This window comes from Corvus hawaiiensis, chromosome 18, assembly GCF_020740725.1.
Source record: "Corvus hawaiiensis isolate bCorHaw1 chromosome 18, bCorHaw1.pri.cur, whole genome shotgun sequence".
NCBI classification, from domain to species: Eukaryota; Metazoa; Chordata; class Aves; order Passeriformes; family Corvidae; genus Corvus; species Corvus hawaiiensis.
Genome location: NC_063230.1, coordinates 12,440,326 through 12,457,550, shown reverse-complemented (window position 1 = coordinate 12,457,550; position 17,225 = coordinate 12,440,326). Strand labels below are relative to the sequence as shown.

Here is a 17,225-nt window from a genome sequence, read left to right as displayed (position 1 = left end):
TCCCCCACTAATTTCTTAATTTCAAGTACAGAATAGAAGTGAAATGGGTGAAAAACTACATTTGTGTTACAAAACACAAGTTTGTTCAAGAGCAGACCATGATTTATTGGCAGTTATTCTGAAACACGGGTGACTGGATACAATAAAAAGATGTTCATAAAAAACAAAACAAAACCAAACCAGGAAAACAAACAAATCTCATCTTTAAATGCATCACTTGAAGGCATTGATTAAGGGGACACCGTGTGCTGGCAGCTCCTGGTGCAACTGACGGAACAACATGGCACATTTGTTCCTTTCCTGGGTCTTGCCGAGGGTGTGGAACAGCCGGGCTTGGAAGTAGAGAACGTCTCTGAGCTGCTCTTTGCAGTCCACTTTAGCAAAGTAAGTCTTGGCTTCATTTAGATTCAAGATAGCGGATTCCAAAGCTGTGGGAAAAAGGGGGACAGTAATATTTACGAAAATACCACAGTGACAACTCCAAGCAAGGCAGCTCAAGTCTAAGGAGAGCAATTATAAATTCCTCAGCTTTTCAAAACCATTTGTGTCTTAGCAACATGATCTCTCAGCTAGTTTCTATTATTCAGCCTTTGCTGCAAAATGTGTATGTGAAAGTATGCAGATAAACAATGTTCCATCATAAACAGCTGTTGAACAACTAATTCCAAATTAATTATAAATAATAACCAGGTAACACACTCTGGTGTAGCAGGATTTCAGTACAGACACTGGTTTGCACTTCTGAGCCCAGTTTCAGAGAGAATTACTCTTCACACTACCTTCAATCTTCTTTTGTGGAGTGTAGGAAGCCGCAGAAGCCACCTGACATTTGGCCACCAAGAACATGGCACAGCCTTTGTCCAGGACGGCTCCGTGGGCCAAGACAGGTTCTATTGCCATGTGCAGGATATTCAGGGCTTGTTCAGGAATGCCAAGGATCAGCTGAAAAAGAAATACTGGCTGGTCTCACACTGGAATCCACTGGTATGAGCAGCATCTTCAGGGAACATCAACACAAGCCATGTCTGTTTCTAATAACATGATGTAATGCACACAATTTTTTTTTCAACTTCTTCCCCATAATCTTCTTTTAAATCAAAACTTGTCAGTAGAAATGAGCTGCTCTCTGAAATGATTGGGAATGGCTTCTCCACTCAGTCAGTGCTGATAGCCATGTCTCTCAGAATAAACAATATAACTGAACTCATTAGGAGCATTATTTTTAACACAAAAGCCAACCTGTGCTACTAGGAAGCCAAAACACCAGCATAAAAAAATAACTGAAGACATTAAGAGAGGGGAAGTTTATGCTGCTTGATTATATGCAATAATGATACATTTTAGTAATACACATGAAACTCAACTTTTATTAACTTCCTCGAAGGTTTTTACATTCAGAGAATGCTTCTTCAGAATCAACAATTTAATTCCAGCAAGGTTGTATTCTTAAATCTCACAGGAGTAAAAACAGCATCCAGACCCCCAGAATAAATGTTGCCCTGCAGCCCTGTGAAAACACAAATCAGACCTACCTGGGAGAAAGCCAAGTTCAGCACAGTTTCAGAAGCCAAGTACTGCAGGCTGTATTCCCGAGCGAGGGCCAGAGCCTGGAGCAGCACCGGCAGCGCGATGGTGTGACACGAGGATCTCCAGTAGAGCTCTGCTATGGACAGCAGCACGCTAACCAAACAGGGGCAAACAGTTACAAACCTTTACTCTGGATGAAAAATGTCCACTTGTTTCCCAAGGAATTATTCCATCCATAATGGTATTGGTTTTATTATGAACTATGCTGCTGCATATACAATAAATTTAAATTACACCCTTAAGAGGAGATGCCACAGACATATAAAAGATTAAATAACACTGTAGCACTCTCAAGATTTACACCAAGGTAGAACTACGCACACACACATTTCCATTCCCTATTTATTTTAGATGCAGTGTTTCCTTCTTCCACGAACCTTCCTGGAACTTTAAATTTATCACCTTTCAGTTTACGTATTGAAAATAACTTAAGTTTCAATGCCACAATATTTTGAGGATTCCTCCATACTGTGATTAATAATTGAAATGACTCTGTAATCTCTGAATCACAGCAGGTAATCTGAAGACTAGTGAAGTCTGAACACAGACAAATTGAAATGGCTGATCTAATCACTGAAAAGTGGCTTTAATACTCTGAAAATGAAACATTCTTACCTAATCACCATCTCAGTGTTCTTGATTTTCTGGCAGTGGATCAACAATTTCTGCAGAAGTTTATGTGCCTCTGACATTTGATTTTGGGCTTTCAGTACAATGGCTTTTCTGTCGTGGTAGAAAGAAAACATCACTGTATTTTTGTATTTTAGATAGAATTCTGCTCTTCAGAACACAGTTAAACAGGTCTCTATTTTGTGACCTGTGTTTCTTTTAGCTGCAGACTGGCACCCGGACAAAGTGTACACATGCTGCACACACAGGAGGAAAAACAGATCTCACTGATGCCAACTGGACAACTCCCAGGCAGAAAGGATCAAACTCATAAAACAGCTTTAGATAGAAACCAGGGATTGCCAAAACCAAAGGCCAAACAGGCAGCAGAAGTGGGAGGCCATGCGAGCTAGAAAGCACAAGTAATTATCTGTGAGAAAAACAGGTATGAGGTAAAGCAGCTAAAATTGGCCTGTGCTAACAAGGATACAGAGCAACAGGAAAATGGAGAACAGGGAAGTCAGGACCAAATGCACAGCAACAGGGATTGGGTACAAACACCCTGAACCAGACACTGAGCAGAATATTTAAAGATCAGGAAATTCATGATCAGTCCAATTCCAGAAGGACAAGCATCAGGTCCCACAGCTTGAATACTGATCTTCCAGCTGACTGGCACTGGCTGCTTTTAGGTGTTTTGCATCATTGAAAATCAACACGAAATTCTTTTAACACTGAGCTGGTTTTCATACTCATCAAATAACAAGTTTTAACTGTAACTATTTTTAATACGTCATTCTCATTTAGAAACAAGAGCCCATTAAGGTGAGTGAAAAAAAATCACATTGTTCCATTTTGGAGATGTAGAAAGCAGGCCACAGAGGAATTCGCTCAAGACCTGAGCTCCCTCCCCAGCTATTTGACATAAAAATCTGCTTTGTGCTCAGATTTGAGTACAGCAGATTTTGAAGAAGTTACCACAATGGATTCACAGCTCTAGAATAACACCAACTTCAGCTATTCCAGTTCTTAAAATGCCCAGAGAAACAACTACAAATTATTATTGCAGGACATGCTCTACGGGAATAGCCCTCTAGGTTAGACAACATGACCTTAACTAGTTCTGGAAAGGGAAAAAATATGTAAGGACATGTGACTGCCAGTGATCATTTTGCTAAATTTTTCATTATCTTTATGGAACACACCTGCAAGTGCATGAAGACCCATGATTTCTTACCTGTATACACCTTCAATGCTATTAAGTGCTGTAATTCCTGCTACAAGAGAATCTGCAACGTGGTATCTGCCATCGTTCATGGCTCGCTCAAACTGTATTTTCTGATCAAACAGCATCCAAAGCTAAACAAAGAACATCCAGAAACAAGTTTTAGAAATTGTGCCTGCTCATTTTCTAATCCCAAGTTAGAATTTACTTTTTATTTTCCCCTCTGGGTATTTATGTCTAGACACACTAACTCCACTGTCCAATTATTGGATTTACTGAATTAGTGTGCCCAACAGAAATGCTCAGGTCAGGATTAATGTTTCAATATTGAAGCTCACCTACTTGACTGCATTTTAAGTGAAAAGGCTCTTTTAAATCATTACTAATGATTTGAGACTTGTAGAGAAGTAGACTTGTTCTGTAGTGAAAAGAGGACCACACTACATTTAATGGGATCTTGAACACTTCAATGTAAATACTACCTTATAGACTCCTGTGGTAATGTTTCCCAGAGTCACACAAAAACCAGGTTATTAGCCTATTATCTCAGTTATTTCTGGATTGTAATCTATCAAAATAAGCAGCACTAATTAAACAGAACTTTGAAGCTCCAAATCAATGCAGAGCATTTAATTGCTCTATGTGCTCATGAAGCAGATGTATATTCCTCTGTTAATGAAATTTCTACTTAAACAGTTTCATCTTAGGAGGCTGTGGTGGGAGAAATGTCTCACCAGTCTGAAAACAACGCAGACAGCTTTTCCATGCTTTTGTAAAAAAGCTGATGCTACACAGCTTCCCATGAGGACGAGCCAAGGGGAATGAGAAAATGTACAGCCCAAGGCACACAGAAGAAAATTCAGGCTGAATGATAAGTGTTCTACCTGTGCATGCTGACTGTTGGGAGGGAATCTCTCCTTTAGGTGTTTCAGTATTTCAGAAGCAGCTGCAAAGTACCCCTGGAACACAGAACAACACTGATTAATGCACCAGGGCGGGCCCTGCTCCCCTCCCTTTAGGCACAACCCTCAGGGAAGGGATTTGCCAAGCAAACACCTTGCATTGTCTCTGCCCCCAGAGCAGGCTTAAAAGGCAGAAGAAACCACAAGTCAAGTCTTGCACCCTCTGTCAGTAACACCCACACGTCCTCTCACCAAATGCCACTTTGTGCAAGTAGCCCTAAAGCTCACCTGCTCGGCATGCAGCTCTGCCAGGTGACACAACACCACGGCGAAGGACTCGGTGTTGTTCTGCTGAACGCCCACGTTCACAGCCTCCAGACTGTTCATGCTCAGCAAGGTCTGGGCTTGCTGAAGTGCCATGGTGCTTGTGCAAGAGAAGTATCTTTTAGTTTTCAAGCGGCAAACAACAACCATTTTTAATCTATGGTCTTGTTTTGACAGTAGTCTACATTGCCTGGTTAAGCCAGGGGCCTGGGGAGAAGGAAAACTTGTAAAACAACTGCTATCCAAGGATTCTGGACTGTGCAGGCACAGCAAGTACTACAGACTGAAAGCTGCACACAGCCAAAGAACAGAGATGCTGAAAGTGGGGGCACAGGAACAATTTATGATCTATTTGCCACTACTGAATGGAAACTCTATCTCTTCTTCAGTGTGAGTTTTAAAGAAACACAAGAGAATGGAAATAATTGCACTCAGCCTGCACTGAATCACAGTCTGATTGCTTTATTTTAGTGCACTGGAGAGACACAGTCACTTGTTACACCTATATAAATGCATTATGTGCTAACAAGTGCAGTAACTAATCCAGGAGTTCCACACAAAGCAAATACCTGCGGCCATATAATCTCCAAATGGCTGTTTTCTGTGCTATGCTGATGTCAATGAGCTCTGACAGGCTGTGCTTCCAATGCAACAGATCGGAATCTTTTAAGGCATCCATTAGTTTGTTGGCAGCCTTTCCTGCAAAAGCTCTTTGCTGAACCAAGGACTGTATTCCCAAGGAAGCAAGATACTGGGAAGAAGGAAAAAAACATACCTACAGTGTTGGAAGATAACAGAGCACCCCAAGCTTGCAAATTACACTGGAGCGGAGTTCTAAACTACTAAAAAAGAATCCCAAAAAGACAGCACAGACAAAGGAACACTGCTCCAGGCATTTCTTTAAATACTCACTTATGCACACCCACACATATATGAATGTCATTTTGTTAGATGTGAAAGGTAATTTCCACTCCCCCACACAGAAATCTTATGGAGGAGGACAGGACCAGTACCTGGATTTCTCCAGAACTGCTGTGAAAACACAGCCTTTGCTGTCCTTCCCACAAAGGGGCCATGTCTGCTCCTATCTCCCAACAACAGCGGTTGAGTCCATTTTAGAACAATTCTCTTAACAAAGGAATTGCAGATTTGGGGAAGACAGAAATAAACATTAACAGACAACAGATCCAGCGCACAAACTACCAAAGGGGAGGGCTGTCCTGCAAGATTTCACAGAGCTGTACAAGTAGATGTGTTCAAAGCCCCGCCAGAGGCATCAGCACTGAGCTTCAGGGAAGATGGAGGCCTAAGAAAGTCCCCTGAGCACCAGATTGTGCCAAAATGGTGCCTGGGCCAGTAGCCACAGAGAGCTTTTCTGCCTGAAAATCAAACAAGTTAGAAGGAAAACCACTGAACCTTGCAATAATGCTCTGGCATTAAAGCAACTGAACTCTGGCTTGTTAATATGAAGAATAAAAGTCATAGAAACAGCTGCATTTTGGAGTGTTAAAACATGTTTGTTTAAATCCAGTCAGGTATTTTGAACAGAACAGCCACAAAACCCCAAACTCTGATCACACACACTCCCCACCACCACATGGGTTTGTCCCAGAATAAAGTTAAGGATTGATGAAATGGACTCACTGGCAACCCAAAATGTAAGGATTTGTTCACAGAGTGCTCCAGCAGAACACAGCTATCGAATATCTTCTGCTCCAGGATGTACAACCAGCTCTAGCAAGGAAAAAGATCAAAATCTCATTGCAAATAACTGATGGCTGCAGCACTTTTAACTTGGCTTCCTGTTACAGAATGCACAGAAACTCACTAGAAATACAAACCACTTGTGGATTGATTCTAATGAAACTTCTACTAAATGCTGCACAGCAAAACATATCAGAAGTGCAGCTAGGCTGGGATGCTGGTGTGGCATCAGCCAACACTGGAGGTTCAGTGATGCACAAAACCTCAGGGAACTGTGGAATGCAGCACCTCAGGAGTTTGATACCATTGATGTAAATTCATTATAGTGTTAATTACAGGGAAAAAAAATAAAGAGAAATCCAAGTCTTGCCCTCCTACTTTGCTTGCTCTAAAGGTGGCTGGTTACACTTTGAGAAGTCAACAGGCAGGAAGGAGGAAGCTTATGAAATACTTCTTTTTACAACATCTAAGACTAAAGTTTGAGCTTAGTACTGAGATCCTTAGGATAACAATTCCTGCTTAGGAAATTAAACCTGAGCTGCAACAAAACATCCCATGATTCTACAGCTTGTTGTCCTGTGTGCCAGGAGCGATGTCACCCCACTGCTGGGCAGTCAAATGCCCTGGGTGAGATGCTGCTGTAAGAGAAGTTCTGCAACAGTTCACTGAGCAGAACGACTCAAGCCCCATTTGAACAGAGCTCTCACCAGGCAGTGCTGCAGGCAGACATGGTCGTTGGACTCCTGGGCAATCCTGATGGCTTCCTGAAGTGCAAGTTCAGCCTGCTGGCTATGAGCAGACAGAGGGAGAACAATTAGTATTCCCACAGTGCTTAAGATACAGCATCCTGATCCAGAGGAATATTGATCTGAATTGTGCATAATGCACTCAGATCTCTGATTTAACAGCCTGTGTTTTCCTCCCAGCACTCAGCAGTGCATTCTGGCTTTGAGGACAATAAGCCTGACAGCATCTGCAAACCAAAATGCAGCTGTAACCCCTGCATGGGCTTTCAAACCCTGTACATGCCATGGTGCCAAATTATTGGTTGAACAGGGGCAGTATTTAGAATCTGCTTGTGTAGAAATTGTTGCTCTCAACTTTGCAGCATCCTTCCCCTCTCCAGTCCTTTCACATGATGCCTCCAGGCAGCAATCAATAAATGCAAACCATAAGTGAAGATGGGTAGGCCAGCTTTATCAACAAAATAAATCCCACCCATATGGCATTTTAAATTCTAAAAGCTCAGATGGCTTTTTTTGTTTAATTATTCTTTTGCCAGATCATCAGTTCTACCTTGGCTTGCAGAAAACCAACCACACTTTCTTGAGAATATGGATGAAAATAGGCATTCATGCCCACTGACCCCTCTGAGGTCAGGGAAATGTAATTGAACACTTAAAATACCCAGGACACAGACAAATGTCAACTCTTAGATGGCTCAGTTATTATGGAAACCAAATAAATGTCAAAACAAAAACGAACCCAAACAAATCAAGACCGAAAGACGGCTCCCAACCCAACCACACCGGCTGTCAAGTTAAAGAAAGCCCCTGAAGGGATTTTCAGCAGGAAGGGAAGGTCTCTTTGTCAGCATTTTGAGATGCCCCCGGGTGAATTCCTTACTAGTGACCGAAGCGGCAGTGCAGGGCCGCCAGGTTGAGCGCGGCGTAGCGCAGGCTCCGCCCGTATCCCTCATCCCCGTTGCTTTTGCTCTCTGCCCCCGTGAGGATCAGCCGGTCAAAGTAATGCAGGAGGCTGTGTGTGGAACTGAAGACATCTTGCACTCTGAGGCTGTTTAAGTAGCTTAAATAATGCTGAAAAGCGAAGCAAAATCAGCTTTAATTGTACAGATATTAAACCAGAGTTTTGTTTATAACAGTATGTATTTTAGCCCAACATGTGGAACCATGAAATACTGCACGGCCAGGGAAGTGCATGCTGGATCAGAAGTTGCACCAATACTGACACGACCTGTGCAGAATTTCTGGATAAAAATAGGTACTTTCTTGGACAAAATTGGTTGTCTGCCCTAACAGGATCTGCCAAATGGTGAAGATTACAAGATCTGGCTGTCAGAATGATCCCAGCCAGTCTGAGATCTCTACAGAGATGGAATCCCTGTATTTACGTGTGAAGTGAGAGTGGGAATGGAGGCAGGACTCCCACAGTGTCTGCACTCAGGAAGACACTAAGAAACATCAGGACTGCTTCCATATGCTGTGCAGATAGAAACAAGATGCTAAATTACATATTTTCTTTTTGGCATTGAGACCTGGGCAGGATAATCCTTTATGCTGTGAAATCCAGCCAGGGACTAAGGCAGCCCTTTCAAGGATACCCTTCCAAACAGCAGCAAGGAAAATCCTGTCTACCTTGGCCCACGGCTGCTGGGAGGAAGAGGTAGAAAGCAAGGCAGGAAAGAGTTGAATTTATGGAAGTTGCTCAAGAATAAGCTGTTGAGGGACAAAGCAAGAGCTCACACCACAGGTCTGGAAACTCCCCTCAGTGGGAGTTGTCTATGGCTTTCAGTATAAATTGCTATTAAGGACCAGAAGCAAAGTGAACAACAACCAGCAAAATTAACAGACATTACACTTAATACTGATTTTTAAACTACAGGAGTATGAGGCCTGAAACTCCTTAGGAAAATGTGGGTAAAATAAGTAAGTTTCAGATTTAGTTGAACAAGAATGCACTCAGTCCCACCAAAATTAAGAGGCTTATATCTGTGCATGAAGGGGAAGTACTTTGCTTAATTAAGGTTTCTGTACCTTCAGGAGATTTAGTCTGAATTACTAAACATTCACATGCAACTTGCTCACACTTTTATAGTGTACTTATATTTCAATAGAGAATAAATTACTCCCAAATAATCCTATTCTAGAGATAAGAAATCCCTTTACAACCATTCTGGATGAAGAAAAAGATACTTACTGCTTCAGCAAAGTCTGGATTAAATTTTAACAAGTTGTTCAATTCCTTTTGTAAAGATGCTGGAGCAAGAGCCTTTGTCTCATCATTCTTTAGTAAAGAAGCCTGGAATAAAATTTGAACAGTACAAATAAGATATGTAACTCCATAAGGAGGGCTATAAAAATATATTGTGGTACAGGATTGTCAGGTTGTTATCTGCTTGGAAAGGACATTAAAGAAGATTTTGTAGCAGCTCTGTCTACTATGACAGTGGCAGTTTGATTCTGTAGAACTAATGCCACACATTGCTCACTGGAATTACATGTATCTTCTCATACAAAAAAAAAACCCTTAGGAAAACAAATACCCTAAATCCACAGTTTGCTTTGGCAAGCTGTTCAATTAATAAAAAATTACAAAATGTAGTTACTAAAATTAGCATTACTGACTATTGAATTACTGACATTTGTGTCCATGTGTATTTCCGTTCCCTTTTTTATTTACCAGCTGGAATAACCAACAAAACTGCACATTTCACAGAAATACGAGGCAAGCAGAGCAGAAGGACCTTCTCAGAACCAAATATCAGCATATGGTGACATGTCTGGATAAAACACTCATAGCCCCAAGTGCTCATACTGAGCAACAACATGCAAGATATCAACAAGTCTCCACCACATCAGAGAAAACATCACAGCTGACACGGTGGATGAAATTCAAGGTGAAATTCATGTTATGGAACATTTTCTCCACTTTAATGAGAATTAACATACCTGCTGAGAAAGAAAATACTCTGCTTGTTTCTGGGAAAGAGGCCCACTGCAGGCTATCTCTTCTTCCCTGGTAAGAAACACTCTGGTTAGAAACAGGGGCAAGGAAAGGCAACACGGAAATGCATTTTATCAGACACCCCACACTTTTGCTTTATAAAGTTTTCTGAGATATTATAGCTCAAAGCATGAAAGAACGCTGAGAAAACTTAATAAAGAATAAAATTTACTATATCAAAGTAAGCAATCCAGACGATTTCACACAGTTCAGCTTCAACCCTGCTCTTGTAGTCGAGAGCAATGTTACCCTAAATACATCCTAAAAAACCCTAAAGAAAAACAGCAGAGAGAACATTTGGGGCTGACATATTCAAATGGCTTTGCTCTGTTCTTTCTGTCTTCTGAAGAGAGTCCCAAGGAGATGAACTGGCACTTTGGCCACATCCATCACTGCTGGAAACAGCTGGTATGCAAGACATTTATTCTGTGGAAAAACAGCAAGTCCAGCACACAGCCAGACCCCAAAATGTCTGACTCAGGCTGCAGCAACTCCTGCAAAAGTTTATAAAAATACAGCTTGCAAAGTACATTTTAAATTTATGGATATATAAAATACTTTCAGGATTCTTCTAACAGTGGAGCACCTGTTTAGCAGGTGAAAACTCTCAGTATTTGCTTCTCCTTTTTGAGGTAAATAGACATGAGTTCTTTTATTTGGAGAAGGGTGAAAAGCAAAACAAAACCATTCAACTTAACTTCTCCTTACTGAGCAATCTTTCCCTGTTGGAAGCAGAAGTGGCCTCTCCAACAGTTTTAGCACGTGACAACCAGAGAAGTCATTCAGCAGAGGGGAATTGTTGGCAGCAGCTGCCTTTTAGCCTGTGGCTCCCTAAGCAAGGATGAGGATGGGGCAGTGCCACCTTCACGAGCCACTGACAAATGTTACCACACGGTGGCACCAAGGAAACGAGCGGCCACAAATCTCAGCCCGGCTGTAGGAGACTTTAATAAAATAAAAGATTCATTTTCTTAAGGGGTGGGAAAGACTTTAACACAAATATATCACCTTAAAGGCCCGTCAAGTTCTTCTTTCTCCATTTTCCCATCCAGCTCCTCTGGACTTGTCAGCTCCATCTCATTCTCATCGGCTCCGTTCTTTTTCTCATCCTTTTGAAAGTACTGCTGGAGTGCTGTGTAAAGTTTATAGACCTGGCTAAAGGAAAGTTTGTTGTATGCCAGGATCATGTGGCGCAGGAACAGACCTGGAGAGGGAAACACCTGCTGTGAGCATGGTCTGTCAGGTGCTGCTTCAGACAGGAGACTAAAATCATGGCCAGCAGCTTAAACGTCATTTAGTTCCTCATTAAATAGAAATTAATGAGAAATAGAATAGGAATTACTGAGTCTTATCTCAGCCTACCAAATGATACAACTCAGTGTTGCAGGGTGTAAATCTGGTCATAATTTAGCAGCAAATCTCACAGATAAATTGCTAAAATCAGCATCAACCCCACAACATGCAAAACTATTGGTTAATGTGCAACATCCGAGCAAGAGAAAAATGACATTGTGCAATTTTACACCTCCCCAGAAAAACAAAGCAGTATCCTGAGGGAGTCACATCAGTGAGAGATATCACATCAAAAACAGCTTATGGATAATGATGGCTTACCTACTACACTTGTTTTATGAACTTCTGGCTCTGTCCCTGAGAATGAATCTGAAAGATCATCAAAAAATTGTTCCATATCTTTCAGTTCTCCTTCTGCCATAAGTTTTAACCTAAACAGGGGAAGAAAATTACATTTTTAGGGTATTAATATAGACATCAAACAAAATAACTCTTCTGCTTCCTGTATAAATGAGTAAACACAAACAGAACCAAGTGATAACTAATTTCTTGGGCCCAGGTGGTTTTCGTAGTGAGACAAATAAGATCGTATTAAATACTGATAATAAGCCAAATAATAATCAGGCTTGGGCTTTTTTTCTTTTTAAACAGGTGTCTATTAAAAGAGAATAATTAGACAAAAATGGTTATTCTTAAAACAAATAGGAACCTCTTTTTTTATTATTTTTAAAATATAATTTTTTTGATTGATTAGATTTTTGGAACTGTTGCTGTTCGTGCCTTTCAGAACTTAGTTATGACAAGTAAGAAATCTGTCGAAGTAGAGTTTTGGCTCAAATATATGCTTTTAAAACCTGACATTTACAAGTTTTAGACCACCTTTCCGCGCTCGGAGCGGACACAAGCAGCGCAGAGGATTCACACAGCGGCCTCGGCGGCCCTTCCCCCGCCCCGCCCCGCCCGCTCGAGCGCTCCCCGCACCTGATGTGGACGGAGCCGGCCAGGTGCGGGCAGCACTCCTCGATGGCCTTGCGCAGCCGCGACAGCGCCATATCCGGACCCTGCGGAGGACATCGACATGTCGCGACAGGCCACGACACAACGGGCTCACCTTTCCCCCCGCCCCAGCCCGGGCCCCGACCTGCAGCAGCGGCAGCAGCAGCCGGTTGAGCCGCCGCCGCTCCAGCAGGCCGAGCTGAGCGCCGGCGCGGCCCAGCTCGCTGAGCAGCACGAGCAGGGCCATCTTGTGCGGGGTGACCCAGTCGCGGACACCGAACACGTTCGCGTGCACGACGCCGTTCGTCAGCATCGGGTTGAAGTACAGGCTCTCGTGCACGCTCGCCATGGCGGCGCCGGGCCGCCCGTCACCGGGGGAACCGCGCGCGCCCGCCCCGCCGGCCAATCACCGCCCCCCGCGCCGGCGCGCGGGCGGTGCCGCAGCCAATCAGAAGAGGGACTGTGCGCCGCCACGGAGGAGCTGCCCGGCGTGCCGGGCGCGAGAGAGACGTTCCGGGGAGAGAAGGGTCCGCGCGGGGCGGGGCTGCTTCCCCCGAACCGCCCCGCACCGCAGCCAGGCCGCGGCTGGGGACAGCGTGGGGATGGGCTGCTCTTGGGCAGCTGCATCCCTGAGGAGTTATCTCCTGGATAAGGGAACAGACATTTTCCCTGTGTGCTAGCACTGCTGAGGCACCGCAGATCCTGGGGTCAGTTCTGGGCCCCTCAGGCCAAGAGAGACATTGAGGGGCTGGAGCGTGTCCAGGGAAGGGAACGGAGCCGGGAAAGGGTCTGGAGCCCCAGGCGCGGCTGAGGGAGCTGGAAAGGGGCTCAGGCTGGAGCAAAGGAGGCTCAGGGGGGACCTTGTGGCTCTGCACAAGTCCCTGACAGGAGGGGGCAGCCGGGGGGGTCGGGCTCTGCTCCAAGGGAACAGGGACAGGAGGAGAGGGAACGGCCTCAGGCTGGGCCAGGGGAGGTGCAGGGTGGACATTTTAGGGAAAATTTCTTCACTGAAAGAGTGGTGAAGCATTGGAAGGGGCCGCCCAGGGAAGTGGTGGAGTCAATCAGCCCTGGAAGTGTCCAAAAAACAAGTAGACATGGCAATTTGGATTAGGGTTTGGTGATTGGTCACAGGTTGGTCTTGATGATCTTGGAAGTCTTTTCCAACTTTAACGATCCTGTGATTAATAGAGGCCAGGTGAGGTACAGATGACCCTGGGCAGTGTCTTGGTGGGGTTGCCAACACAGAGTCTGGTTTAAAAAGGATACATTGTTTATTCTGCACAGGCTGCAAAGTGGAGGATTCCACAAGTCAAACACCCCAAGGGGTAAAAAGTTACGTCTTTTATACAGTAAAATTTAGATGAACCCACCTATCTAATACTTTACATACTCTGACACGAGCATTTCCTTATTGCAGAGAACACCACAGAGTGAATTCGCTCTTCTCTGGATTTCCTGCAAGTTAATTGTGATGCCGTAAAGATGTTTCCACATGTAAGTTTTTATTTTCTCAATAACTTGTTAAAGTACTTCATTAAGGCATCATATTCCCAAAGAAAATACTCCAATTATTATAATAGTTCTCATTTTTGTAAGTGAGAGCAAAACAAAACTCAATATTATTATACATCTGCATGTCCCCGGGGATTTCCATTGCGCTGCTCCTGATTCATGCCTGGGGGTGGTGAGAGGAGGAGGAGGAGGCAAATCAAGCGGGGAGTAATTTTCTAGGATACATTTACATTTAAGAAACTTAACATTGCAGCTTGCTGCTGCTGGCGTAATTAATGATCGTTTCCTCGCCCTCAATGAACTCATTGAGCTGTATCTGAATACAAAACGCAGGAAGTAACAGCAGCTATTATGTTATAAAGGTCAATCTGCTGACATTTCCTGAAAATAAAGCACTGTGGCCTGGGCAGAAACACGGAACTGGTGGCATGGCAGGGCAGGGAGGGGAGGGGGATGACATAAAGGCTGGGCTGCAGCCGGCCTGTGCAGGACTGGAAGGGAAAAGGAAATGACAAACATCTGGTTCTGATGTTTCTGTGCAAGGCTCTGAAGCCGAAGTGTGAACTCTGCTGCCAATCCTTCAGTGCGTGGTGCAGAGAGAACATTTAAAATACACTTTAAAAATATATTTAAATCCGCTCTCACGCCTAAAAACCAGCTCTCCAAAAAAGCAGTGAGAGATGACTTTGATTGTATTAAATTCAAGATTAGGTAACACTGTTGAAAAAGTCATCTTTTATCTTATCTAAAATAGGCTGTGCCCAGCAGGGAGGCCAGAGGGGGCACCAGGATGATCAGAGGGATGGAGGACTTCTCCTGTGAGGAAAGGCTGAGAGAACTGGGATTCTTCAGCCTGGAAAAGAGAAGTTTTGGGGTGACCTAATTGTGGCCTTCCAGTGCCTGGAGGGGCCGACAAAAATACGGAGAGAAACTATTTACAAGGGATGGAGTGACAGGACAGGGGGAATGGCTTCCCACTGGCAGAGGGCAGGGTTAGATGGGATATTGGGAAGAAATTCTGCCCTGTGAGGGTGGTGAGGCCCTGGCACAGGTTGCCCAGAGGAGCTGTGGCTGTCTCATCACTGGAAGTGTCCAAGGCCAGGCTGGACAGGGCTTGGAGCAATCTGGGATAGTGGAAGATGTCCCTGCCCATGGCAGGGGGTTGGAAATAAATGATCTTTAGGGTGCCTTCCAACCCAAACCATTCTGATTCTGTGATTCCCTGATTCTTCCTACAGGCATTAATATCCAACCTGAAATCCCCAGATAAAGCCCAGTGATGAAGTTTGTCTTTTTTAACTTTACTATTAAATTTTGCAGATTGCTAAATTAAAACCAAATTAATATTCCTGGGAAGAATCACTCCTCTACCTCTGTCTCTGGCGCTGTGTGAAACCTTGGGGGATTATGGAGCTGCAGCGAGTCGTTGTCACTTGTTATTTGGTGGCAGAAGGAAATGGGACATCTCGCAGTAATAGATTTAAATCTTTTAATGCTGCTTTGGCACAGTCCAGAAGGCTCAGCGAGGGCAAGGCTTTTATTAATAGAACCTCTTGAAATGCTCCTTTTCACCCACGGAGTAGCTGGCAGAGTTAAAGATCCTCATTTAAAACCCTCGGCGTGGTTACTGTCTGGGCACACTAATGCTGTAAAAGTCATCTCAAATCACATGTTAAGGACATGATTCATCCAGATCTGCCCAAATTAAGGCAGGAGTGGCAAGTGCAGCTGCCAGCACTGTCACCAGATCTCAGCTCCGTCAGTCCCACGTTACTCCCTAAAACATCTGTGTTTGGGAGGATTTCTTGTTAGCAAATCCTTAACAGAGAAAAAGGGAAAATGTTGGGTTTTGCTTGGTTTGGGACAGCTTTTACCCCAGTACAGTGACTGCATGGGGAGTTCTCATGTTTTAATTTAATTTTATTAACAAGAATATGTGTATAACTTGGTACTTCAAGGGTGACTCTGAATCGACAGAGTTTAGATGACAGAACTTTTTAAAAACCAAACTGTACTGATATGTTTAAGGTGTCTTAAAGCAATCTCTTGCATGAGAAGCATGAGGAATGTGCCATTGCAAGCTCCAATGTTGTATTCACAAGTCTCTTCAATTTTTTCAGTTGCTTTGACTAAAATGGCAAGCTATCATTGCAAAAAAAAAGGCATTTTTTATTAAGTCGTGTGTAGAAGTTCAGAGCATATCTAAAGCTTGTCAAGGAGCATAAACATTTCTGAAAAAAAGGTGACCTGATTTTGAATTAAAATATGGTGTCAATGCAAATCCAGAAGTTGGGCTGTGTGAAGTATCTGCTCTTACTCCTGAAGCTGCCAGGACTGTGCCATTCACGTGCCAATTACACACCATTTTTTTTTAACCCAATTCTTGTATATTATTTGCTCCAAAAATAGATCATTCCTGCAGAAATTAGCAGATTGCATCCAACCCTTTCTAGGGGTAAATTTGATTTGTTTTCCATATTTATTTTCAGCCACTTTCGTCTGTTCCTCTTTTTGGCAAAGGCCTGCCTTATTCTTGGCCCTGTGTGCTCTTATGTAAAGCTTTCCTGAAGCCTTGGTCAGGTTTGTACTGCTGGGGTTTCTTTAATGTAATCTGGTTAAAAGCTTTCAGTTCTTGCAACCTATGATTGTTATTTTAAATATATACCCCACTCAAAGCCTAGAGAAGATAATAATGGCATCTAGGAGCTTGCTGGAAGTGGATTTTTAAATAATAAATCTTTTCTCAAATGTAATGATTCTCACCAAAGGGCTTGGTAGAATAAAACTGAAAGAGGGTGGATTTGGGTTAGGGGGACATTCTTTACTCAGAAGGTGGGGAGGCCCTGGCACAGGTTGTCCAGAGAAGCTGTGGCTGCTCTGCCCCTGGAAGTGTCCAAGGCCAGGGAGTGGGGCTGGATGGGCTCCACAGAGAGAGAATCCATCATCTCCCCGGGCAGTTCCAGTGCTCTGCCACCCTTAATGGAAAGTTCTTTCTCATGTTGAGGTGAAACTTCCTGTGTTTTAGTTTATGGCCATTCCTCCTCATCCTGTCACTGGACACCACCAAAAAGAGTCTGGCACCATCCTCCTGGCAGCCCTTGGAGATATTTTTATGGATTGATGAGATCCCCTCTCAGTCTTCTGTTCTGCAGACAGCTCCAGCAGTCTCTCCTCGTAAGAGAGATGCTCCAGACCCTTCATTTTCTCCTTGCCTTGCGCTGGACCCTCTCCAGGAGCTCCTTCCCTCTTGTCCTGAGGAGCCCAGGACTGCACTCAGCACTGCCGATGTCCCAGGCTCGAGTGGAAGGGCAAGATCACCTCGGAGCCAC

At 43.7% G+C, this 17,225-nt stretch overlaps 1 protein-coding gene and 1 long non-coding RNA gene across 2 annotated transcripts; one reads left to right on the top strand and one right to left on the bottom strand.

Annotated features, from left to right (window-relative positions):
* Positions 1–84: 84 nt before the first annotated feature.
* ANAPC5 (anaphase promoting complex subunit 5) lies at positions 85–12,771 on the bottom strand. The gene is made up of 17 exons (XM_048323082.1): positions 12,530–12,771; positions 12,370–12,449; positions 11,710–11,819; positions 11,104–11,299; positions 10,041–10,107; positions 9,289–9,390; positions 7,978–8,168; positions 7,059–7,140; positions 6,292–6,381; positions 5,217–5,398; positions 4,612–4,747; positions 4,306–4,380; positions 3,434–3,555; positions 2,203–2,310; positions 1,533–1,680; positions 780–942; positions 85–428 (listed from the first exon to the last, which is right to left on the bottom strand). Exons 1-17 carry the CDS (start codon positions 12,731–12,733, stop codon positions 214–216), a joined length of 2,271 nt encoding a protein of 756 aa, XP_048179039.1. The 5' UTR covers positions 12,734–12,771; the 3' UTR covers positions 85–213.
* A 308-nt stretch (positions 12,772–13,079) lies between these two features.
* Positions 13,080–16,649, top strand: LOC125335360. Its single transcript, XR_007207429.1, has 3 exons — positions 13,080–13,091; positions 13,802–13,878; positions 15,217–16,649. It is a non-coding gene; the product is annotated as an uncharacterized LOC125335360 (long non-coding RNA).
* Positions 16,650–17,225: the final 576 nt, after the last annotated feature.

Excerpts from the sequence above, each read along its gene's own strand:
- ANAPC5 (XM_048323082.1), bottom strand. The coding sequence starts at position 12,733 with ATGGCGAGCGTGCACGAGAGCCTGTACTTCAACCCGATGCTGACGAAC. Across the intron at positions 3,556-4,305 it reads CCAACAGTCAGCATGCACAG|CTTTGGATGCTGTTTGATCA; the intron begins GTAGAACACTTA and ends TTCTTTGTTTAG. Across the intron at positions 429-779 it reads TCCACAAAAGAAGATTGAAG|CTTTGGAATCCGCTATCTTG; the intron begins GTAGTGTGAAGA and ends TTTTTCCCACAG.